The sequence below is a fragment of the Anabrus simplex genome, chromosome X (genome assembly GCF_040414725.1).
Source record: "Anabrus simplex isolate iqAnaSimp1 chromosome X, ASM4041472v1, whole genome shotgun sequence".
Lineage (NCBI taxonomy): Eukaryota > Metazoa > Arthropoda > Insecta > Orthoptera > Tettigoniidae > Anabrus > Anabrus simplex.
Window position 1 is genome coordinate 187,868,104 of NC_090279.1, and position 27,804 is coordinate 187,895,907.

General features: G+C 38.7%; 1 protein-coding gene across 7 annotated transcripts in view; it reads right to left on the minus strand.

Annotated features, from left to right (window-relative positions):
- Nucleotides 1-27,804, minus strand: part of LOC136885883 (myotubularin-related protein 3) — a 339,670-nt gene that overhangs the window by 76,200 nt on the left and 235,666 nt on the right. For 3 of the 7 annotated variants that reach the window (XR_010861633.2, XR_010861634.2, XM_067158570.2), the window contains exons 1-2: nucleotides 19,288-19,381; nucleotides 11,199-11,261 (exon numbers count right to left, since the gene is read on the minus strand). Coding sequence is in view for 3 of the 7 variants with exons in the window: in XM_067158570.2 (XP_067014671.2) it covers nucleotides 11,199-11,261; nucleotides 19,288-19,314 (90 nt within the window). In the remaining 4 variants the exon portion in view is untranslated. Of the gene's footprint in view, nucleotides 1-9,240; nucleotides 9,374-11,198; nucleotides 11,262-19,287; nucleotides 19,382-19,952; nucleotides 20,102-27,804 lie in introns of those variants that run through there. The other 4 variants (XM_067158567.2, XM_067158565.2, XM_067158568.2 and 1 more) reach the window with 4 other exon arrangements.

The window sequence follows — 27,804 nt, forward strand, 5'->3', positions numbered from 1 at the left end:
TATAAAAGCTGGACGCTTTTGGGCCGTATTGTCATCTTTATCACTCCGGTCCAGTGAGTGCGGTGTGTTATTAGGAGGCAGGGGTTGCCTGCCGTCATTTGGAATGCCCACTATTCAAGGTAATGGCAGAGATTTCTTAACATGTGATAGCTACAGGCAGATAACTTGAGGGGATGGTTTCAAACTTTTTGTATTAATGTAAAGTTCTCAAGTCATTGTTTATGTAAATTTTCGGCAAGTCTGTGGACTCTGTTCAAATCACTGCTGGGAAACATGTAAATTAAGGGAACAAAGAGTGTTCACCCTCTGTTGATTCTCATTCAATTTGGTATGAGGTGACTAAAATTTTCTAAACCTCTAAATTATAGGCTTAGCCTCTGCAACTTCGGGCTATAAGCCCATTTAGGGTTGTAAGAATCTTTCCTAAAAAGGGGTGCAAGTGTTTCACCTCCTAGCCTTTTGCGCATGGCCGTTCGTGTTAAACCGTTTATTTTTACTTTAAGACCATTTAGAATGGGCTCTCATTGCCCCTGTTTATTTGGCAACTGTTTATCGACGAATGTGTAAAAGACTGTTCAACAGAAGTGACTGTAAATACAGTTTTTGAAAGTTGTAAGGCATAATTTTGCAAGAAACTTGTTCCTCATAGAGGCTAGGCTACAGTAACCTTTTGGAGCTGTCTCCTGGTACGTAAATGAGTGGAGCAAACATGCTCTTGTAAAAGTGTACCTATTTAAAGCTATATTGCTCATCCCTTGTAAATTATCTCATGGATAATTCTCTTTAACCCATTAGTGCCTGAATTAATTTTTTTCTTAGATTTGCTTACTTATTGTGTTTTGCCGCATGTTTGAGACCAAAATAAACTAATAAAACAAGTTTCAGAATTTTGGAATCGCTAGGTCATAAGATATTTGACGTTGCCATATGGTAACGCTAGGCGTTTGCACTACCTATTTTTAAACAATGAGTTTTGAAAGTCGAATTTAGGTTGCAAAGTGGGTTTTTTTTTTCGTTTTCGTGCAATAACAATGTTGAAATATCTTAGCATTATTTATTGTAAGAATATGGAATATCAGTTTTTATTCACACCACGGTAAAAAAATAGAATTATTGAACAAAGGAGAAAATATTTGTTTACAGTATATAGACACATATGTACAGTTCATTGCCTGTCAAAATAAAACACTCACTGGAACAATAGAATAAAATAAAAAATACGAAGAAGAAGAAGAAGAAGAAGAAGAAGAAGAATCAAAGAACTTCAGATGCAGTTACAAACTATTAGTCTATACTTTCGGAGGCATATAAAAGCCCACCCTCAATACTTGCGCGTTAGCCACAAAGATAGAGAATGACAATCTTTCACTGTCTTCATATCATCCTGCGTGTCCCAATAAGAACGCTTGGAGGGCAACCTATTATATCCAGAAATGAAAAGTATGGCGACAAAGCAACGAATTTCATCAGAAGTTATTTGTGGGTCCGTACAATTTAAGAACACCCCATACATTTTAGTCTCTCGAACTAAATGTTCGATCAGCTGGTTATCTGTAAACAATTAAAAAATGTCAACAGTCATGGATTTTCACTTGCTATAACTAGCCTCCGGAAATGTCAACAGTCTCCCAATATTGAAATCAGCCCCATCAGTCTATCTTGGTTTTTTATTTGATTTATTATTTCCTCTATCAGTTATCCGTTCTTTCGCAGCATCGGGTATTGAAACAGATCTTGCATCAGTAGACAGAAAAGGCACTCCGTCCTCTGGTATCACACCTTCACCATCGTAACTAATCCCGATTCTTTCATTATTTACAAGCTTCATTTCAGCACTGACACATAACTTTCGAGAGAGAGATTATCAACAAGCCCACCATCATCTTCATCAGCAGGAGCCCTCATCTGTAAGTACATTTACATAGTGCGGTTCCACAAAAATATCACCATCGAGATCTTCAGTCAGTAGCATATCCAGTGCTTCTAAAAGGGAAAAATCCCTTCCTGAAATGAAGATGTATGAATCAGTATAAAGTATCATGATCTGACAGCTGCAGCTATTTTACTGAGTATAAGCGCCTAGATGGCAACGCTAATGATTCAACAAGCACTACTACGGCATTGTGCGCCCGTACTGTTTCAAATGCTTACAACATATATAATGAAGTGTGCACAACACTACTGTAAACATAATCCAATGAAAGAACTTCACTTATACATTTTATATCCTTCTTACGTGAAGCCGGCAGCCATTTCGCAGGAATCTTAAAATAACCAAGAGTCCACCTGTCTTTATGTCACAACAATAGATTTTAAAACTAAATAAACATGATTACTAGATTCTACAAACCCTTCTCTAACTGTCGGATGACACCACAATTTTCCAGATTATTTCTTGTTGCCTACAGCATTAAAAGAAAAAGGTGCAAAAATCGTTGCCATATGGCAACGCTAGGCGCTAATGGGTTAATTTTGTACCTGATTTCTGACTAAGTCGTCGTCGTGGGAGATGATGAGCGTTGTTGTTCATTCAGATTACCTATCAAATTTTAAAATCAAAAAGAAAAGGAAAGAAATAAAATTTCAAAATTTAGTGCTTTAACTCATGCTCTGGTCATTTCCCTGTCTGCACATTCACCCCGGCACCTTCTTCCACCTCTCTCTTCAACGATACTTCCGTAACAATAACGATGATAAGAATAACAATACCACCCCTTAGATCTTTGTTCTGATTCACTTTGCCGGTTCATATAGGCCATGCCCAAACGCATTTTATATCTAACTGCCAGGTTTCAAGGAAACATCAAATCAAAATGCCTGCACATGGCAGCTGAGGTCATGTGATTAGCATCAGCAACTGACTTTCTGAAGTGGTACGATCTAGGCAGCCTGCCTACCCCCACCTACCACACAGTGCTGTGGTTTAGTAACTTGGGAACATTGAGTTGGACATGGGACCAAGAGAGAACCTTGTTAAACACATTGAGTTAGTTTGTCAAAACTGTAATGGAGGTTTGCGTAGGTATGGGTTTAGCTACTAGTGGCACAAAATGTTAGCAAGAATGGAACACTGAAAATGGTGGGCAAGCTAGCTCAAGCAACGTCAATCAGGATGTGTAATTTAGCAGCCGAGGCTATACGACATTATTTGCATCATTGCATTTCTGCTGCCAACAGTAAATCAACTTAACAGTAACTAATCTTAAGGAGGTAATGATAACAGATACATTCCATTTCCAGCTGCCCAAAAGAAATTGATAAGAGATGCAACCACAGGAGATAACATGGCACACTTCCTGGCACAGTGCACATAGGAAGTTCAATGTACTCCACTCTTTAAATTCGAATTGAAATATTCTTCGTCCTGCATTCCTTTCTATTCATATTATACCTCTTCACTGCCTCGGCCGGCTCCTAGGCTGAATGGTTAGCATTACGGCCTTCAGTTCTCAAGACCCTAGGTTCAATTTCTGGCCGGGTGGAGGATTTTACGCGCACACAGTCAATTCTTCCACCTCAGGAACTGGCTATTTCAGTTTGCCTTGATACACACCTCTTAATATACACACAACACTACCAAGCACAATAGAAACATACAACAGTAAACACATCCCGCCACCTACAAAGCCAAGTCGACATGTCGTATAGTACACACTCGCAATGTGAACAGGGAGCTGGTGTTACAAAAGCCAATATCCTGTTTCTTCCTAACCAATGACATGATTACAACATGATGCTTTATGTTGGAAACAGAGATAAAATTGTAGAGCATTTAGGTGATTGAACCTTCCACTTTCCCCGTGCAGTGCCAAAACTATTTGCATTCCTCAAAAGCTGAGCCAAGTCAAAGAAAGAAAAAAAAACAAAATGAGTTCACAATTCACAGCAAATATTATTACTTGCATATAGATAAGTCATGAAATAATGTTTAAAAATCACATACCAACCCAACAAACAGGTCACAGTGTCCCTGTCTGCATGCATTTACTGTAACATCACAGTTAACATAGGGTATTTCATCCATGGCCTGGATAATTTCCAACGACTCTGGCACACTGACAACTCTAACGACAAGTGTCAACACCAAAAAACATGTTGAAAACAATGACTTAAATCTCTTCTTTTGTGTAACACTAAACTAAAACAGAAGCAAAAAAGGTTTTGTTTAAAAGTTTACATTTTATCGACAGAGCAAAGGCAAACCAATGAGAGAGTCCTTGACAACAACAAATTACTTAAATCAAGAAATTCCTTCCCTCTCACTTTTGGTGGGGACAGTAGAATAACAACCACGGTATCCCCTGACTGTCGTAAAAGGCTCTTAAATTGAGAGCGTGGGTTGGCGACCAGAGTCCTTAGCTCAGTCCTGGGATTGCTTACACTTGTGCCAGGCTCCTCACATCCATCCATCCTGCCTGACCTCCCTTGGTCAAATCTTGTTCTTTTCTGACCCCGATAGTATTAGGTTGCGAGGCCTAGGGAGTCTCATTTTCACACCCTTCGTGGTCCTCGTATTTCTCCAGCCGATACTTTCAATCTTCGAAGTGTCAGACCCTTTCTGATTAGTGTTAATACAGGATGATTGCCTAGTTGTACTTCCTCTTAAGACAATCACCTACTGTACTCAACAGTTTCCTTGGTTACCATTTATAGCACTCTTTGTACAGAATATTTCTCAAAAATTAATTTGTTCATTCATTTTAGAGACTTAGAATATCACTGGTCATCAGGCCCATGGGATTATGATTTTCCCAAGAGGTTTTAACAGTGCACCAAGGCACAGGTTTTGAAGATATATATATATATATATAGTAAGGACCTTGAGTAGGAATGTACCGAAGGATAAAAACAAGGAAAGGTCAGAGTGGGAAGGAGGAGAAACAGAAATAAGAGACAAAGAATCCCCATATCCTTTCATAGATAAGCTCTCTCATCAATCTCATATCTTCTAAACCTATTTCTTCTCAGCCCTCACCGAACTAGTTTTTGCTTTTCAGTTTCATCACGAGAGCGAGCTTCAAACATTCGCATCAAGACTGAAGATTCGTCAAGATGGCCCAACAGTGAGTGGTGATGAAGCTTGGAAGCAGAAACAAGCTTACCGCAGATTGAGAAGAAAGAGATGCAGAAGAAGGAGGACTGGTGAGAAGAGAGTCCATCTAAATGAAGATGTGGAGACTGTCCTCCTCCTCTTATATTTTCATATTTATCCTCTTCTTAAATGGCAACACCATAAGCTGAGATTAGATGCTGTAACCTCAGGCATAATATCAACGCACTTAACAAGCTCAATATGTGCTGCGATGGCATCTACTTAAGAGTTCATACACAGCTGTATTCCTTTAACCCAGCCAGAGACTGCCAAACTGCGATATCATTATAAGTGTTCGAGAAGTTCAAAAAGTGTTCAGGTTTTATAACAGCATATTTTTAGAATTATAAAAACTTTAGAGTGTAAAATTACTGTGTTTAAACTCTTGAACAGAGCCAATATAATCATAGGTAATAAATTTCATATTAATCCATATTGAAGAGCAATATAGTGTAAAACAAAAGCAAAAGGTTTCCACCTATTCAATACTATTTGTTGTAACCTTAAAAAAGTTACATATATTTGCTGAAACTAGTTTCGGTCTTACCAGAGACCATCATCAGTCAAAATCAAAGTAGGCAAGACATAAATAAATAACAAATATATATATATGCAGCAAACATGAAATTAAAGACAAATAAAGATTTTAAAAACACTCATCACAATCACATGTCCTGTGCAAGCTCTCAGCTTTCCTCCAATTGGAAGACTGCACCTCTGTGGTGCTTTTGTTTTACACTACAGAGCCAAGATAAACGGGGTAACAAAATTACAAGGCAAATTTCAAGAGCGGATTCTTTATTTGCGACCCGCTGCGTGGAAAGGGGCCCTAAGTCGGCAATGGAAATTTTGCAGCACAGCTGAACAACGGTGTCTGGGGAATAAAAATTGCATTTCTATGTTTTGACTTCTTGCACTACCTATAGGTCTTCTTACTAAATGAAGTTACGCAGCAGTTCCAGTCTTTGACACTCGATGTCAGCAAAACTTTGTACAAATGGCAAGAAAATTAATGAAAGCTGTAATTGTGTCATTCTCAAAACAGTTTTCTTAATAACAACAATCAGTAATTAATATCTTCTGAAGTATTGCACTCTATTTTTAATATCTCGCATCAATTTTAGAACCTCAAAAATGTCAAAAATGAAAAATCAGACTTTAGGTCCCTTTTCACGCAACGGGTCACATGTTATATCATGTTATATCAATATGGTTATTTTCTGGAATTAATAAACTCTTTGCTAGTCCGGCACCGCGGTGTAGGGGACAACGCGTCCGCCGGTCACCCGGCGGCCCCAGGTTCGATTCCTGGCCGGGTCAGGGTTTTTTAATTGTTATGATTAATATCCCTAGCCTGGGGACTGGGTGTTTGTGACGCCCTTAATCTTCCTTTCCTCACACACAACATTCCACACTACCGCCATTCCAATTACACGCAGGTTCATACAATATGGTGCCAGTAGGGGCAAAAGATCCACATGGGTTGACGCCCTGAACAAAAAAAAAAAAAAAAAAAAAAAAAAGAGAGCCCCTCTTTACTGCCATTCTTTAAATCCAACAATCAAAACTATTTATCTTCTGTATACATGCCATGGTTCATTGCCTTCCTGAATGCTGAACAAGTTCCGACGTTCCTCACGAATGAAAAATACCACGGGTAGTTGCTGGGTCCGCCCTGTCGATATGTATTATGAAATTCATTAGTTACACAATTATAATATTTGTACATGTTTTGAGAACCTGGGCACTCTTCATCAGTGAGCTTGACATCACAAAACAAAATTTCTCATATTCTAAGATCTATTAACCTAACTCGCTGGAGAGCGAGAGGGTTTTCACTGCTCCGGTACATTACAATAAGAACATCTACCAGGCACTAATTTCAAGGGCATGGCGGGATTGTTTGATTCGCTCTTTTCACATTTGGACAAGCCCCATCATAGGATGAGTCAAGTTCATGGGGCAACTTTTTCTAAATAGGTCTTATGAGATAGTAAGCCCATAACTTAATGGAGGATAAGAACGTTTTAGATGGATTTTCAACAGCAAGTAAGGCCAAGATGATTTATTTTGAGTTAATCCATGAGATGAACGATGGTTTTTAATACAAATTTTTAAAATGCTTCCAGAACAAACATAACTATTAATGCTATTTAGATAAGAATTATTAAAGAATCTTCTTAAGTCTGTGTGTGTTAAAATAATTTTTACATTTTATTAAAATGATTTTTAACTATGTGTTTTTAGTGAAAGTTAGGTTAACAGATCTTTTGTTTTGTGATGTCAAGTTCGCGGATGAAGAGTGGCCTGACTCCTGAAACCTGTACATGTAATAATTGGGTAACTAACAAATTTTGTAATAAATATGGACAGGGTGGACCCAAAGACTACATGGGGAATTTTTCTTGAGTTTAGTCAATATGGACCAATCAAAGACCAAAACTGGTCAAATTTATTGATTCCTCACAGAGTTATTGTACGAGAGGCCACTCCCAGAGGGTGATAAGATTGTCTTTCAGATCAGCCAAGATAGATACACCTTATAAAATACACTACACAAACTGGAAATGCAGAAAATAAGCATTTCCATGCCCAAACTGATGTTTCTTATTTTTTCTCTCCTACATACCAGGAATCTTTCCCTGAATAAAAAAAAGTACCATAACCTGTTGATGAAAACTACACAAATTCTTTGAACTCTGAACTAAAAAGCTCACAGAGACACTTCTTGTTACTAACCATGAAGCTAAGTGAAGTTAATCATACCTGAAGGATGTCCTGAGCAAAAATAAACTTCAGGTCTTAAAAACTATTTAAGCTATCCCCAAGGCGTACTACTTTCAGCCAGAGAAAGTTTGACATGCAATACACTAACCTGGAGAGTACATCATGAACGTTTCATTAAAGGAGAGTGGAATGCACTGCCAAAGGCAGTTCTCGCATCTTCTCTATATACTGTAGTACTATACAGAGTAACAGCTATATGGACCCTTGTGAAATCTAGTACAAAAGTTTGAGAAACAATAAAATCTTCATTTGACTGTATTGATATCAGCTTCGAGGGCATAATATCACGGTAATAAGAGGACTTTTACTTCAGCAAATACAATGTATTCTGTGCAAATCGGTTTTGTGTTGCTTAACTTAGCCAACTGTCTAAGCAAGCAGTGGAGTGCGAGTGTATTTTATAGGAGGAGTTCTCTAATACGTTACAAGCCAACAACACAGCACTATCATATTTAAACAGCCTTGAATACCGATCTTAACATGGAAAAAATTGACTACATTGTAAGCAGATGTAAAATATCTATCTGTTTTTAAGAATAAAATAGAATGAGGGTAGTTGCTGGGACACAGATTGGCCAGCTACATGCAGTTCAGATGGGCCACTAGCATGCTGTTCAGAAAACAGAACACTTTCGGGGGACTTATTATGTTCGTAAACATTTACTACAACCGGAATCACACTATCATTCCTCCCACTGGCAAATCCAGTTAACCATTGATTTATCTTATCTCATAAGCTAGAGATCCTTTGACACAAGGATTCAGCAGTTCTCTCATAATCATCATAAAGTTTCAGACATAATACATCGCCAATTCTATTATAGAAATGAAACAATCTTGCTTGTACATGCTTAAGTTGTTTATCTGGGTCCTGTCGATCCAGTTATCTGGAATAATTTGTATGTAGATAATATTCCTACAAGAAACTCATTCAAGAAAATAATAATTTTAAATTTAAGATAAACGATCTTTTAAATTTAAGAGGCTTTCAATGACAAAGGGAAAATTCTTTAATACTAGAATGACTACTCTGAAATGTTCAATTACAATCAAACTGAATCATTTTAGAATGAATGAGTTATTTTGTCATTAAAATGCTCTTAATGTAAAACAATCATCTCAAGAGGACTATTTTGTTATGCTTATTTAAGAGAACAGATGTGATTTACTGTGAAATTAAAAAATATTTTCTTTTAGTTCTTTTTTATAGGCAAGAACTCCCCTTCCTTGAAACAATGTAAACTCTAATTGGACTTTAATTTATACTGCATGTATCATATGGGACAAGAACTGAACAAGGTGAAACAGAAGGGTTCCCCATTAACAAAGGCATAAGGCAAGGCTGTATACTTTCGTCTTACTTGTTCAATCTCGGAGTACATCATGAGGAAAACTGGATTGGATGAAGTCACCTCATGGTTTTAAGGTTGGTGGATTGAATACAAGCAACTGAGGTATGCAGATGACACCACTCTGGTTGTTGAAGTAAGGAAGAGCTCAGGGACATAATGAAAGAGAACAGAGTGAAAACATGGGCTTGTACCTGAGTAACAGTAAGACCAAAATCATAACAGGTTTACCATAAAACATTATGATAAATAATGAAGTAATCAAAGAGGCAAATAGTTTCTGTTTGTTGGAATCAACCATCAGTAAAAGTGGAGCAAACAGTCCAGAAATTTGCCAAAGATTTGCCCTTTGAAGAGCAGTATTGAACGGCCTGGATAAGATCTTCAAGTGTTCAGATGAATCTTTGCATACTAAACTCAGAGTAGTTACGGCGTTAGTCTTTCCCATAGCTACATATGGTTATGAAAGCTGGACCATAAGGAAATGAAATAATAATTATAATTTTGTGTGGCTATTTCTAGCCAAGTGTAGCCCTTGTAAGGCAGACCCTCCGATGAGGGTGGGCGGCATCTGCCATGTGTAGGTAACTGCGTGTTATTGTGGTGGAGGATAGTGTTATGTGTGGTGTGTGAGTTGCAGGGATGTTGAGGACAGCACGAACACCCAGCCCCCGGGCCATTGGAATTAACCAATTAAGGTTAAAATCCCTGACCCGACCGGGAATCGAACCCGGGACCCTCTGGACCGAAGGCCAGTATGCTGACCATTCAGCCAACGAGTTGGACAAGGAAATGAAATGGAAGCATATACATGAATTTGAGCTCTGGTATTGGAGAAGGATACTGAGTATTCCTCGGATAGATAAATGCACGAGTCATTCAAAAGATCAAACCAGATCTGTCTGATAGACTGGAAAAGACTATTATGCTTCGGAAGGTGGAGGGGTCTCAGAGACAAGGGCATTGAGATGGGTAGACTCCTTCAAATCCAACATGAATACGTCAGTTTTTCAGAGATGTCAAGGTGCCATCACTTTGTCCCACAAGAGTTCCTTTATGCACTGGCTAAGGTAGACATAAAGCTGGCCTATTTCAGTATCCATAAATACCAGCAAAATGAGTCCAGATCGAACCTGCCAACTAGAATCTGTACGAGCTGCTCAGCCTGGTAAGATAAGAGAGGGCTCTCAGTGTATATTTAAATTGGGATAAGAAAGTCTGCTTACAAAGAGATGAAAGTGAAAGGAATAACACAAAGTTACTCGGAACTATAAAGGAATCGTTTTGACTACCGAAGGGGATTTCAACCCTGTTTTAATAGCCCCTTATTAGCAATTCTAGATCACACTGAAGTACGATGAAACTACTCGATATGATAATCACAAAATCAAGTCTGCAAATTGTTGCTGTTTTTTAAAGCAGATTTTGGATTCATCCCATTAATCTCCTGGTATCCCAATACTACTTTGACCAGTTGTTCTGGTACTAAGAGTCTGGAAACAGTGATCGAAGGTAATGGACTACACTTTAGCAGCTTAGATAAGTACAGAAACATTTCTGTAAGTTAATATGGTAACAGCTTAATACTAACGCTGATTAATAGAGCAAATGCCTGAAAAGCCTTACATCTGTTCTGTTTAATACTAATACAATCATTATTTGTTAATACTTGTTCATAATATCACCAACTCTCAATCTTTGAGTTTACTCAACGTAAGCAATATTGTACATACATACGCATGATTTAAAGTGATTTGATAGAATCTAAGGATGTTCTTGTAGAACGAAACATGTCATTCTTTGTTTAATAGTGTGTATTTTTTACAGGTATGTTATGTTATATATTATATTTGAACTTGTCTGACAGACTGAAAAACTTTTAAGATAAATTTTAATCTTAACAGGATCAATTACAATTAACATTCTAAATATTAATAGCAAACCATTAAAAATAATCTAATGATGCTTACATGTCTTATACAGAGGGGGAGTAACTCAAGCTCCTGACGAGATGGCCGGCGACCGTACACACCCTGCAACAAGGAACACAGATTGTAATAACTGGTGTGTGATGACATGAGATCAAGACAATAACTCGACAGGTAAAGAGGAGAGCCGGCAATGTATTATTCAATACCAAACCGTACAAACGAGGAAAGGAGCGGGATTCAACACAATCAGCAAACAACAGCAACAATTTTGACATAAACCAGAGAATAAATTTATTTAGCCCAGCTCGTCTTTACAGTTACATACTATAAACTTTGGTTCTCAACGCTTACAGCTTTTTCCTGTTACAGATATGTTCTTTCAATACCTTAACTTTTAACAACCTGGCTTGAGCATGATTTCACACAATGTGCCACACAGCACAAGTCAAGATTTTCTCCAAACTCATAATATAGTATTATAACGTCTAAATCAACATGATCTATTTTAAGAAGAGCCCAAGTGGGTGCCTTATTTTACAGACAACAAAAGACTTTTAGACTTCAAGGACTTGATATTTTAGCCTTTATATAATTTTATCCATTTCTTGTTATGTGACACCTTTATCTTTTAGTTTAACCCCTTCAGTCCCGAATTTTTCTGATTAGAAAGAAAATTTTTTTCTCACTTGATTTTGATTTTAGGTCATACTGGGGATGTACATAAAAAATTTGGTTGATGTGACACCTCCCGTTCCAAAAATATATCATGTACAGTATACTGTACATTTGGTCTCAAGCGTTGCTGAATCCTAAACTTCTACCTTGGGATGGTAATCTTCTTAGGACAGGATTAGTAGGGATACAATGTTTCTACTGTATTGAATAGTAAGCCATACATTACTACAGAACTGAAATTATTTATTTTTGAGATATTTTCATTTTTTACAGATAATTACTTACAAATATTCATATTTAGTTCACATGTTATCGACAATGAAATGCTTCATAACAGTTCACATTCATTCATTGCTTATGAAAGGCTGCAAAGCAGTTCCTTTTCTTATTTATACAAAGATGTACTCCACATTTTCTGCAGATAATGTGTGATCGCTGGGTGCAATTAATCTTCTTGCATCGAGTAGGTTCTTTATTGCCATCATGTTCTGGTAAGTGATCAACACTATCAATCTGCACTTCCCTCAATGGTCTCCTCTCAGTTTGTTTTTTATTAGCTGAAGGTGATGTTACAGGGCTTGTAGAAGGCCTTCCTCTTTTGATACCCTTGAATTGGTTACCAACCTTCACAAAAGCTTCAGCAACCCTAAGCCTGAAGTCTAACAAATCCATTATCTCCTTCTGTGCCAACCCAGCATTTCTAGCATCTTGTCTGTACTCCAGCCAGCTATTGACTATAGCAAAATCCACAGCATGAAAAATCATTCTCAGTGTCCATTTTCTACTCCGAATGAAAATTCTATATAAACTGATCAGCTGATCAAGTAGATCAACTCCACCCATTCCGTGATTGTATTTCCTAACAATTTCAGGCCTAGGAATTTCAATATACTTTGCATTAGCTTTATCCCATCTCTTTACCTTATCTTCCTTCCCTATTCCCACAAAATTTGATGCAAGCACAACTCCCTTATTGTCAAACCATTTCACTACTACAACATCCCCATCAGCACTACAAACTTCTTCACTGTACCCTCTTTCTTTCTTTTTTCCCAAATTATCACTAATAACAGGAGGAGTAGAAAATCTGTTAATTCGTATGGTGCTGGCAGCATATATTTTCTTATTTTTCAGTATCTGAAGTAAATTATATGAGGAGAAATAGTTGTCATAATACAGTTAATGGCCTGGTAGAGAGATCCTATTGCAAAGATGAAGAATTACTGATGGTCCCAGTCCATATGATTTCAGGGCTGCTTGGTCTAATTCTGTAGTACTGCCCTGATAGAGTAAGAAGTCATAAGCAAGGCCTGATTTCCCACATAGTGCAAATAGTTTTACACCCCATGGATATGGCTTACCTCTGACATATTGTTTTACATTTAGTTGCCCTCGGAAAGGTATCATTTGTTCATCAATACAAATTTCTCTCTCAACTTGAAGTTCTAAACACCTCTCCCTCACACAATCATAAATAGGCCTAACTTTCCAAAACCTATCACTGTTTCCAGGTTTGGTTAGTGTGTCAACCATGTGCAGGTTATTCCTAATCTGAAAAAATCTGTTTCGATTCATGCTACTCCTGAATAACTCAAGTCCTGTTGCACTATCCCAATACATTCTAATACGAGGATATTTTGTTGCTCCCATAACAATGTGCAAACCAAACAACACTTTAATTTCCTCAGGTGTGGTTGGCTTGAATGTCACGCCTTTCTGAAGTGCATAAATATTTGTTTTCTCTGATATGTTCTGAAATAAATGTTCTGGTAAATACCTCGAGCAATATCCAAATGGGGAAAGAACTTCTGTATGAGAAGTTGTACGTGGATAGTCAAACTGAATATCAAAAGGAATAATGGGCTTGTGTTTCCATCGAATATCAGACCTCTGTGTCAGGAAAATATCTTCAGCAGAAAATTCAGCATCTCCAGAAGCACCAATAGTATATGCATTGCCACTTCCCTCTGTTGGACTGCTTACAGAAATCATCTCATCATCAGCTCCTGAAACATATTACAGAATACAGTTATATTTTAATAATTGTTAGCTAAAAATTTGGCCAACACAATTTGCCATAAGGGTACTTGAGTTTCATAATGTATAATATTATTGAATGTGATCACGTACCAATGCGCTGTGTTTGTGGCTGGTGTAGAGTTTGTGGTTCATCCTCATCATCACTGGCTAACTCCTCCACATCAGACACATCTCCATTCTCCAACAACTTCAAAATCGTATCAACGTCGCTTGGGTTTATTTTCATCCTTGATGAGCCTGAATTTCAACAAAAATATATTTTAGGGAACTCAAAGAACAAAAACAAATGGTTTTTTTACATTTCTAAGAGAAAATCTAGAGTTCACAACACTTTATCTTCTTCTAAATTGCTAGAAACTACCAGGTATATAAATAAAACTTTGTGAAATGGACTGAACTCAGTCACACTATCTGCAACACTTGAGACCCCATGTACAGTATACTGTACATGCTAATATACGTGGATATTATGAGTCAAGGGATATGAAATACTAAATATAATTAGTATGCATATTATATTCAAACCTTTCTCTTTAAATCCCAAACAGAATTTTACCCTAAACAGAACAAAATGTTAAAAATAAAGAATAAAATTTTCCCACTTACCTCCACCAACAGCATGCTTGTCTGCCATGTTTGTTGTTTATCTTCATAATTCACTAATGTGTTGGTAGATGTCACTTCAACCAATTGAGAAACAAAGAGAAAGCATAGAAGTCTCTAGCAAGATAGAGAACTCCTCCATTCACTAATATTTCTTGGTGCTACAAGCTAATGAACTTGATGTACAGTATACTGTACACCGGGACTGAAAGAGTTAAATGGTATTTAGGTTACATCTGATGATGTCCACGATATAAGGACGAAACATGTACTAACCGATTAAATTGATGTACAGAATGTTCTGTACGGTGGGACATTTGTGAACTCTCTTAAGCTGGTCTTTATGGTCTGACACCATGGTTAGCCAGTTCAAGTCCCGTTAGCAGAAAACATTTTCACCATCAGAAGTTGGTCGGCAGGGTAGGAGATGTGGTGATATGCTATTCCTAATCACTCGATTGCATACAAAAACTCTTGTTTCAATAAGCAACCTCTCTGCAGTGTTCTTGAAGAGCGAGGGCATATGATGATGATAATGGCAGTTCACCGAGCTCGACAGCTGCAGTCGCTTAAGTGCGACCAGTATCCAGTATTCGAGAGCTAGAGAGTTTGAATCCCACTGTCGACAGCCCTGAAGATGATTTTCCGTGGTTTCCCGTAATTAACGCCATGGCCGCTTCCTTCCCACTCCTAGCCCCTACCTGTCCCATCGCCGCCATAAGACCTATCTGTGTTGGTGCGAGGTAAAAAAACCTGTAAAAAAATTATAAAATGGCCATTCATCCATTGGACGGAGACATTAAGCCTTGTGCAGACCCCTTGGTGTTATTCTACAGAAATAGGCTATGTGCTAGAACCAGATTTCACCCTCTCCCATTAGGGCAAGCACAATAGATCTAACTTGTCGCAGTCCAAGGTCATGCAGTAATATCCCCTTTGCAACCTAACCTGATAGATTTATTTTAAAAAGACTTTCAGAATCAAAACAAACCCTATAATCTTCAAAATAATTCTAAAGCTGATATGAACTTCATAAGGGTATATAAAGTTCTAAATGTATACATTTCCAAACATTAAAAGTTAAGCAACATAAGAAACTCAAAACTAGAAAAGCAGCTGGAATTGATGAGATTTCTAGAGATACAGTATATTAAAGGTTGGGATATAATACCATATCTGAAGCACTTAATTACCGTTTCCATGAAGGAGCTATAAACATAAACCGGATAATCCCAGTAAGTCAGCTTGACGTGTTGCATGTTATCTCTCGGAACGAATTCTTTCCGATTAGACAGGTTCGTGAAATTACTAACAGGTTTGACAAAAGTCAGTTCGGGTTTAGAAAAGGTTCTTCCAGCGAGGATTACCTTGTGGGATTCCAACAAGATATAGCAGATATTGTAGATTCAGGAGATCAAATGGACTTATCCAAGGAAGATTAAAATGTTATGGTGAAGATTGCCATTTAAAAAAGTCAGTCACATATATTTCTTGGGCTGCTAATGCCACCCTTGGGTTTGGGTTTGGGATTAAGGTAATTTGTACTTCCTGATAGGTGATTTTTTCAGTCAAAAGTCTCAATCCACATGGATTCCATCCTTGACAATCTGCACAGAAAGCCCACATCTAAGCCACTCTGCTAATCAAGTCACTACCACTCCCCCTGTGCAAAGTAATAATTTTGCTATTTGCTTTCGGTCGCACCAACACAGATAGGTCTTATGGCGACGATGGGACAGGAAAGGCCTACGAATGGGAAGGAAGTGGCCATGGTTAAGGTACAGCCCGAGCATTTTCCTGGTGTGAAAATGGAAACCACGGAAAACCATCTTCAGGGCTGTCGACAGTGGCGTTCAAACCCACGATCTCCCGGATGAGAGCTCACAGCTGCGCGCCCTTAACCACACAGCCAACTCGCCCAGTGATGTAATAATTTTGGAAAGTATCTAATTAACAGTGAAATTAACTAACATAAGGCAAGACACATTACGGTGCATTATGGATGCCCATAGAGTAATTACACTGCTCTAAGTACGGTAGTGATGGTAAGCATAGGCGACTGCTTGCCATCAGACCAAGAGAGGTACAAATCTGGGTACCAGAGAATAGTTATCATCATGTAACCCTTCCAGTGTGCTGGGTAGGGTAGTGTTGAACGAGCTCTCCCCAGCATTTTCTCCATGTAGGTCTCTCTCTCCCTCCATGATCACTCTCCAGTCCCCTACTCTACTCTCTATATCTACAGTTACTTGGTCATCCAACAGGTCTCCTCCCGCTGTTCCACATATGCATGTGATGTTCGAGTGCTTGACATTCTCTTTACATGCCTGAACCATTTAAGCCTTGCAGATCTTAAGTCTTTCTTCCAGAGGGTGCACCACTCCCAAAGATGATCAGACATCTTCATTTCTCACAAGATCATGCCAAGTTTTCTGCATGGCACTTGTAAGAAATTTCATTTTATCCTAATTTACTAAGGTCTCTAGTCCGCAACATGCAGGTCTCTAGGTCTTATGTGAGAATAGTGTTGAAAATAAATACATCGATTTGTGTTTCCTCAAGGCATATATTAGTAAGAGAAAGCCAATCTGCTTCGGTGCTGTACAAGTGAATCCGTCTGTGGGGAAAGGAACAATGTCCATGTTAGGCTATTTTAGTTAGTTTCACTTCCATACATTATTCTAGCTAAGGCTTGCATTAGTTTTTTCTTCCCCCAAAAAGTGAGAAAAATCTATTTTGTTTCTCTTCTCCACAGGTAATTCAATTGCAAACACCTGCTGCAAGCCCTCTCTATACCATCTGTGCTGGCCGCTGGTAATGGTAAGTCCATCTGATGGAAAAAAAAAAAAAAAAAAAAAAAAACTATTAAAACATACTTGTAGGAAAAAAATAGAGAATAATTAAGAGACATCACCATAAATAGACAGGGACATGAGGAAAATAGTTCAATTGTAAAAAGGACAGAAAAAAATCCGAGCCTATCAACAACATTTATACGATGTACTGAGTGGAATTGCAAGATCCTAGTCTTATCTTTGAACTTCGGTGTTTCATTATTACAGAAGCTATTACAGAAGCAGGGCACAGAACAATGACATGTTCTTTATAAATTCATGATTATATCAGATTATAAATTCAGAATGACATCCATGGTTGCATTTTGTTATATATTAGCTGCTGTCTGTTACAAAAAACTATTAGCTTTATGCATTTAAAACCAGCAAATGTTCTTTTAAAAAACATGCTCATTCACTGCATGACATACGAAAAGATGTAGCCTACCAAGAACATATTTCTAAAAAAACGTTATTCCACAATTCAGTGAAAAAAAATCATATGCCATTAAATATTTTGCATATGTAACCGAATATGCAACATATCTCCAATTAGTTGAGTTTACCTTCACACAACACCACTGTTCTAAATGTTTCCTAATAGAATCCATAGGAATCAAAAATCCTCTTCTCAGCACTCTTATTTAATATCTAGTTGAGAAATGGATGGAAATCTACCCCAGCCCAAGTAGATATGAAACATGTATGCACACAAAATGTGTGCTGACAGTGATAACACTGTCAAAAATAAGTTTTACGAAATAAATATTTACACAGGGAGATTTCGTAAGATATTTCTTGACGTGATGGTGAACAATATTAAAATACCCCTTTAATCACTTGAATATGATCATTATCCTTTTGTGGGTCTACACGTAGAGGCTTAGGTAACCTCAGGTAAGTTGACCACTCATCCTGAATTCCTTTGAACAGTCTTGTATTTGGAGGCTTTTTAAATTGGCCTGTGAGAAACAGCACTTGCCAAGCAAATATGTTTTTCGTTCATTACAATTGAATGTCATCACGATTAGATTAGGTACTGTACTCAACGAAACAGACATTTTGGCTTGTCTGTGGAGAATAGGTTACAGAAAAAATAGTACACATTTAAACAGAACAAATAAAATGTATTTTGTGATGCTAGAAACTTGTTTGCAAGCCTACAAATAAAATATAAACTTTTGTCTTTCAGACATGGGAATTTCACCATATTACAGAATTCTACATAGAAATATGTTTGCAGGCCTACAAGTAAAATATTAATTTTTGACTTTCTATTGTCTATGTTTTGTAAGATTTGAGACTTGTAAATATAAAAATTTTCTCTGTTTTTTTTATAGATACTGAAAATGAATTCTAGGTCTACCTAATTAAACAAATTCTGTAGACATGTCAGAGAAGATATGAAAGAGGAATTGTGACGCAATTTTATGCTGTTCTGGTCCCTCAAAGTTCTGCAACGTGTGTCTTTATTTTGATATTCTTATCCGTCGTCCACCAATGGAGGTGGTCACCCTAACCTCACTCAGGCCACCAGGTTAGAAGGGCTAATTTACCAACCTACCCTCTGATCAGAACGTGATCACTGTAGAGCTAATTCTTAACCAGAACTACCTGAACGGTACATGTGTTGCTGAATAAAGACAGCCTACATATGAACATTTTTTCCCACTAAATGGGAATCTTATCGTATAGGATATTAAAGAATTTCCTTTCAAACTAATCGGCCGAGAAAGCTGACAGTACTCCATTATGTTAATAAATGACAAATTAAATATATAACGTGTCAAGTATTATTACTAAAAAATACGAAAAACCTCTTCTGCATATTACAAAATAATACAGCTTACTTTAAAATAACACATACAGTACACAAACCTAACCTTCACAGCACCATTTGAATACGGATTTATTCCTTTCGGTGTCACATAACATAAAAAATACAAACTATCTAAAAAAAGAAGTGTCACAAATACCTGATCACTTAATTTAGATATGAACATAAAAAATATATTGGGGTCATCTATGTTTTGTAACAGCGGGCTTTTTTCTGCGATCCCTGATCTCTTATCTTTTCAGCACTTAATAAATGCAATCACTGACTGCAAAGAAGAGTTCAAGGTTATAAGATGACCGCGACGCAAATGTTGTCATTACGAAGGAAAAGAATCTGTTTGTATTACGAAAAAACAAGGCGTTTGTCTCTTCGATTGTATGAACATTGCCGAAGCCAACATAAGATGGAAACTACAACATGTCCGATTACGACATAGAACACCAATACTATATTTACTGTATCAATGATAATATTTACAAAAATGAAACAGTGGGTTTCAATAAAAATGTTCAAAAATAAATTGTATCCCAAACCTTGCAAATAATAACAGTGGTGTATGTCGACACGCCTACTCATCCGAAAAAAAATACCTTAATCTGACTATAATGCGTTGTTAACACACAATCCAGATTCAGTTGGGTAGAGCAAGGGTATAGAAGAATAATTCATCGTATTTTGAAGTGTACTTCAATTAGTTGAAACAGTCATATAAAAACATACATTTTCAAGGATATCGTAATGAATGGCCTACATACTGAGAAACGTCAAATCACGTTTCAAGACTTGAACTTGCAAATTACTTACAGTGTGGTTATTCAAACGTCGTAAATTCTTCTCTCACTTGTAAAATTCCATTTTAACGCTAAATTTTACACTGGTATCACGTTTCCTGGAATAAATTTCGATTTTCGTTCAGTTTCTCACAGCTGATTCTGTAGAGATATTCGTCGTAATGGCGGAGCACCATGACGTCAGCTGATTCAGTCGACCTTTCGAACTGGCCCTCTGGAGGAGCAATGGAAAACTGTTGGCGCCTTTCCAGCATTAGGGGGCGTGCCCTCATTGCACAGAGCACAGAGCACACCCATTTAAGGGGCTCTATAAGATAGGGAATACAACAAATGGAAATGAGCAATACTTCCTAGAGTGCCTGCATAATAAAATAAGAATATTTCTTTATACGTGCAAAATTTGGATGTCGACGCATTACTATCATTAAACATGTGGGGCGACGATGCTAACGGGTACGATTATCACTATTCGGTGTAAATTAAATTACATAATATTTGTCTTAAGTCGGTAACACAATGTGTTGCCATATTATCTACGTCGTACTACGGATCACTCTATACACTCACTTGTTCGGATTCAAAGCCATCCTAAATCATGTTCTAACGTTTCGATGTATACAATTACTGAAAGGTCTTGTCCAAGTATCAGTCTGTCCTTATTCAGTCACTCATATACTTCCCTCTCAAACAAGTGGAATGGGACGTAGTTAATAAAACTGGATATGTAAGTGCGTCAATTATAATATTAAACATCAGACAGAAGAAACACCTGCCAAATCATAAGAAACATGAACAACTTGCAGGTGATGTTTTACGCGGGAGTACAACTGAGCAACCATCCTCTATTAACACTAATCGCAAGGGATCCGATACGAAAGTATCGGCCAAAGAAATACTTCTTTTTTTGCTAGTTGCTTTACGTCGCACCGACACAGATAGGTCTTATGGCGACGACGGGACAGGAGAGGCCTAGGAATGGGAAGGAAGCGGCCGTGGCCTTAATTAAGGTTCACCCCCAGCATTTACCTGGTGTGAAAATGGGAAACCAAGGAAAACCATCTTCAGGGCTGCCGACAGTGGGGTTCGAACCCACTATCTGCCGGATGCGAGCTCACAGCTGCGCGCTCCTGACCGCACGGCTAACTCGCCCTGTCAAAGAAATACAAGGCCACGAAGAGCGTGAAAAATGAAAGACTCTTTAGACCCTTTCATTGAGGTTCGTCATTTCCAAAGACAGTCTACACATTAAGGAACCAACTTTTCCAAGCACCGTGCTCGACAGGAAGTCCCCTATATAGTCCAGTTCTATCACATTGGGGCCTTTTATATATAATGATTGTTATGTTGTTATATAGTTGTCTTTTGGTTGAACAGTTTGTATTTACATGTATATATTAGTGTTTCTGATACAATAAATAAATAAATAAATAAATAAATAAATAAATAAATAAATAAATAAATAAATAAATAAATAAATAAATAAATAAATAAATAAATAAATAAATAAATCCTATTAAAATCGGCGTCGGAAAAGAACAGCTGACCAAACGAGGTCGGATAAGATAGTTAAACGTGACGATCCTGATACAAGTGGAAAACAATGCAAGGACTCAGCTAAGGGCCCCGGGGTCATAAACCATGTTCCAAAGTTGAATCTCTGGGACCCCTTTTAGTCACGTCTTAGGACAAGTAAGGGATGCCGTGGATGTTCTACCACCCCGACCCACAGGGGAAATTTGCATATCGGGGGTCATAACCAAAGTGGGAAGATGAACCGAAGAGAGATAAAAGAAAAACTAGGATAGCTAAAATTGCGATGGTACAACTGACCGAACTGGAAAAGCCATGGTATCACCATGGACACAAAAATGCGTTTGGTTAAGAATCTAGTGTTCTCTGTATTTTTGTACACATCAGAATCGAAACGTTAGACCTAAAGCGCCTTGATGACTTCGGAACGGACTGTTGGAGGCGGATGTTGAAAGCCCCGTGCAATGACTCAGAACAAACTGGGACAAATACTCGTTCATAGGAAGAGGAATTGGAGACTGGAATAATTTACCGAGGGAAATGTTCTCGACAAATTTTCCAATTTATTTGAAATAATTTAAGAAAAGAATTAGGTAAACAAGTGAAGAGAATCTGCCACCTGGGCGGCAGTCCTAAATGCAGATCATTGGTGAATGATGAACTGAACCAGTCAATAACGACGAATTAGTGCAGCAGCAGATCGTCAAGTACTTCGGGCACATTAGAAGGCAGAATGACCTAGAGAAAAGTACAATTCATGGGATAGCACAGAGAAAAGAAGGCGGGGTAGAGCTCCAACAAAATACACGGATTAGATTAAATGCATCAATAAAAGCTCCATTTTCAAACGTACTACCAAATCCGATTTAGAGCCAATCATAGACAATGCTCCGTCAATTCCCCACTAACCATGTACTTTTCGTCCACTTTTCACATGGACATACATATAAGTTACATATCCAGCAGCCCAGTAACATCAGTCAGATACGACTCAGCCCTTCCGTTCTCGGAAGGCACAAAGGTCTAAAATGCCTTCGCTTATCTGCCGCCCCCCCCCCCCCCCACCGCGCCAATCACAAACACGAGCGTAAACAATCACATGTTCTTTAGCACTTCGGTCCGTGAGAACCATCAACCAAAATACTGAAACAATGAGCATTTTTTAGTCTTAAAAACCCATATAACCTCTTGTAACTGTTCAACAATAACATAAATGAAAATTTTAAAAATCATTTACATATTGTTTTGTCTCTCTATTTATAGTTGCAAGGGCAACGTACTTAGAGAAGACAGTAAAAAGCATTTCATTGATGGCTATAAAATAGACAATATTGAATGAAGTTGTCATACGCTTAAACATTGAAGACTATTTCTTACTACACATTCGGCAAATGGAGCGTTACTTGTTTTTTTTTTTTTTTTTTCAAGTTGCTTTACGTCGCACCGACACAGATAGGTCTTATGGCGATGATGGGACAGGAAGGGGATAGGAGTGGAAGGGAAGCGGTCGTGGTCTTAATTAAGGTACAGCACCAGCATTTGCCTGACGTGAAAATGAGAAACCACGGAAAACCATTTTCAGGGCCGCCGACAGTGGGGTTCGAACCCACTATCTGCCGAATACTGGATACTGGCCGCACTTATGCGACTGCAGCTATCGAGCTCGGTTTACTTGGTTCTGACTCCACTTCAAACCACATTAAATTGTCCACATGTACTTGATTTTTTCTTTTGTATTTTAACATCATTATTATTTTGCTAGTGGTTTAACGTCGCACTAACACATCGAAGGATTTCAGCGACGGAAGGATAGGAAAGGGCTAGGACTGGGAAGGTAGCGGCCGTGGTCTTAATTAAGGCACACCCTAGTGTAAAAATGGGAAACCATCATTCTGAGTCGCTATTTTGCGGGTAGTTAGCGCGTGCAGTACATTTTACGCGGTCGGATTCATATACTAACCAGGGGAAGATATCCACCCATGCTCTTAAAAATTCTCGTTTCCCGGACGAACACAGCATTTCAGCGATGGAAGTGAATGGTAGAAAAGAGGACTCGGCGAGAAATAACAAGCACCACTGCAAAGTACCGACAGTTCATGAGATCACGATATTCGAATCGGAATCGTGACCGACGTACAAGGAGGAGGAGAAGAAGAAGAAGAAGAAGAAGAAGAAGAAGAAGAGGCAGAATAATAAGAATAAGACCGAACTCGATAGCTGCAGTCGCTTAAGTGCGGCCAATATCCAGTAATCGGGAGATAGTGGGTTCGAGCCCCACTGTCGGCAGCCCTGAAGATGGTTTTCCGTGGTTTCCCATTTTCACACCAGGCAAATGCCGGGGCTGTACCTTAATTAAGGCCACGGCCGCTTCCTTCCAATTCCTAGGCCTTTCCTATCCCATCGTCGCCATAAGACATATCTGTGTCGGTGCGACGTAAAACAAATAGCAAAAAAAAGAATAAGAAGAAGCATGTAGGGTCACTTCCTTGAATCATACAAATGAAAGTACGCAAAGTCCAAGGTCAAGTGTCTTAGTCATATCTTAGTAAATGCAAGATAAATAAATGGATACGTTAGGTATAATGATAACTAAAGAGGAAATTTAGAAACGTTATACTATCAGCTAAAAAACAAACGATTAAGCTGTCAGTTTTGATGTAATCAAACAAAATACTTGATGTGAAAAGCACTGATATTCTTTATGAAAATAAAGTGAAAAGTATAGTACGCGAACCTTTTCTTGAGCCCTGAACTCCATAGTACTGAATGGGAACTAGGGCTCAAGAAAAGGTTCGCGTACTAGATGTTAGTATTTATCCTCTCCACCCACTGGCTCCTGTCCAAGAGTGGAAATGCAAAAACATAGTCCGGATCCATGGCTAAATGGTTAGCATGCTAGCATCGCAGGCCAGATTCCCGGCCGGGTCGGTGATTTTAACTTTCAATGACTTAACTGAGTCGACTTTGAGAATGAACGGTTTCCTTCTTAAGCAACGTCACGGGTTAATTCCTCTTATTCGGTGTGTTTGTGCCGTCTTCACCATTAGAATTAAACTTAGGTAGGCAGACAGACGCGCAGGTCGCCTAAACGACGTCAACTCGAAAGATCTCTCTGGGGGTCACAACACGTCATTATTATTATTATTATTATTATTATTATTATTATTATTATTATTATTATTATTATTATTATTATTATTATTAAAAGAAATGCCATATGTTAAACGAGGCATTCAAAAAAATCCTCAAAACCACACGCAAAACATTGTTTAAAATATGATAAAGAGTTAGCAGGAATTTGCAGTTTATTCTTAAGAAGTTTTATGAAAGCCAGCAGTCGCAACGTAAATGAAGTAGATGCCGAAAGGAGTGAATGCACTTTTTTTAAAAAAAAGCGCACCACGAAGGAGTTATAGTTTTTCTGCAAAACTCGACATTCAATTACTAAAAAAGCGCACCATGAAGGAATTGTAATTTTTCTGCAAAACTCGACATGCAGTACCAACTTCAATAACACATTCCTTATTACCATATATACCGAGTAGCACGATACTTCCGTAAGTATCATTTCCTCCCAACCCACTCTGTTGACGCTATTTCTTCTTAAAAATGACAGCATTTCGAAGGCGATGTAGATTCTGTTGATCACCACGCGGTGATGGTGGTGGTGGTGGTGGTGGTGGTGGGTGGGGGGGGAGGGGTGCGGACTTAGGGTACCAACTCCTTCTCCCCCCACCACCCAAAAAATAAACCCTCATTCGTGCTGTAGTGGAACACTACTTCCGGGTTGTGAAAAGCTCACCGACCTCCCGATGAGCCTCTACGACGCAGTCAGAGAAATTTCGTCCAGTTAAGATTTCGACAGGAGGCACATTACCGCATTGTTCATGGCAAGGTTTCAAAGAGGCATATCCCAGCAGGATAATGTTCGGCCGCACAAAGCAAAGGTAACACAGGAATGCCTCCGTCATATTGTCAAACTTCCGTGGCCTGTCCGATCGTCAGATTTTTCACCCATCGAATATGTCTGGGACCATCTGGGGCATCAACTCCAGCAGTCAACGAATTTGTACGTTGTAGAAAACCAGCTACAGGAAATATGGACAGATACGCCGCAGAATACCACCCGGAACCTCTTTGTTTCCTTGTTCGCTCGTATAGTATCTTGTATCCAAAGTAGAGGCGGATCCAAGAATAACAGAGTCTCACTTAAACTGTTCAGTTTTCCGGAATAAATTATTATCTTATGCTCTGAAATTGTAATCATTTACTTACATCAAGGTTGCCAGTATTCATTTTCATGCGATTCCGACTATTCTATTCCTTAACCCACAGGGATAATAATAATAATAATAATAATAATAATAATAATAATAATAATAATAATAATAATAATAATAATAATAATAATAATAATACATTTCCGCCACAGTATCAGAAAGGCATTCAGTCTACCGCAGGAGATCTGGGAATTAAACCCAGTTATTACTACTTTCTTTTTTTCTTAACGTTGGTGTAACTCATAGGCTTTCGGCGATGATCGGGTAGGGAAGAGCTGGGGACTGAGGAAGTGGAGATCGTGACCTCAGTTAAGACACAGCCCTGGCATTTAGCAGGTTAAAATGGAACACCACGAAGAACCATCTTTAAGGCTACCGACAGTGAGGTTGGAATGCACCACATCACGATTATAAGCTTCCAGCCAACCCGTACCGTTGAAGTGACCATGAAAGCGGTTCCTGTGTGGAGCCGATTTGATTATATGAAGCGAGACATTTCCTTTCAAAAATATCTCCCGAACCGCACCATTTTCCATTCGACAGTGGCCTATATAAGATTTTCTTCTCTTCCAAGGAGATTACGAAACCTGGCAGTAATGGCACGAGTCTAAATTTAAATGACATGATTTCTCAACGATTAGCCCTATCCGCATCTCAATAAATAACACATTCTACTCCCATGATACCACCTTGCGGCACGGGCAGTTATGGTTCCTAATTCTGAACTAGGTGTTCGAATCCCCCGTCGGACATCCTCGAAATAATAATCTGTAGTTTCCTATTTTAACTCCAGGAAAATGCCGGGATGGTACCTTTCTCAAGATCACGACCGTTTAATTTTCCATTCCTAGTCTGTACAATTACACCTCCACCCCCAGACAACGTCCCCACACAGCGTACATGGGGTGCACCGGGAAAAGGAGTTACAGAACTGTCAAGCCGAGCATGTCCTCGGACACTTCTGGCCAAAGACAGTACGGGAAGAAGATGTATCCTTATTCCGTTCCTGTTCTAGCTTTTAACTTCGTCGCTGCCCTATAGCCCAGCTCCTTGGTTGAATGAGCCTTGCGGCCTTCGGTTCGATTCCCAGTCGGGTCGGGGATTGTAATCTCTCTGACTGGATGTTTTTGTCGGACAGGTGATCTCCCTGTGGGTGGGGGCGGTCAACTCCCTCGGTCAACTCTTGGTCTTTTCCGACCTCGATGGTATTAGGTTTTCGAGGCCTAGGAAGTCTTTCATTTTCACGCCCTTCGTGGCCCTTGTCTTTCTTTCGCCGCTATCTTCATATTTCGAAGTGTGGGATCTCTTGCATTTTTCTCTCTCTTTGATTAGTATTATATAGAGGATGGTTGTTTAGTTGTAATTCCTCTTAAAACAATAATCACCACCACGGACCGGTGGTATTCGAAGGTGCTCAAATACGCCAGCCTCATGTCGGTAGATTTACCGGCACGTAAAATAATGTCTGTGGAACAAAATTCCGGCACCTCGGTGCCTCAGAAAACCGTAAAGGTAGTTAGTGGGACGAAAAACAATTATTATTATTATTATTATTATTATTATTATTATTATTATTATTATTATTATTATCATCCAACCGTTGTCCCGTTTCTCTACGGGGTCGAGTATGAAGAGAGGTGAATCTTCGTAGCGAGCGGGGTCAAGGGAATTTTTAGCTCGAATGGTAGATTCCATTCGCTAAAAAACTGGGTACCTGGGCGTGTCTCAGCCTCTTCAACTCCTCTGTATGGAGGCTATTGCTAGCCCGGTGCAGCCCTTGTAAGGCGAGGGTGGGCAGTATATGCCGTGTATAGGAAACCATTTTGGTTAAAATCTCCGACCCAGCCGGGCGTCCAATCCAGGGCCTTTTGAACCAAAGACGAATACGCCGACCATTCACAGAGGTTAGCGGCAGGTGGTGGATAATGGGAAGGCTCTCCACTGGAGGGTTAAGGGAGAATTTCCTCCCGAACCGAAACTGGAAGTGGCACATTATCGTTCATTAACGAGCGGGAGGGGGTGCCATTTTCAAAACTTGTCCAGGGCATCCTCAAT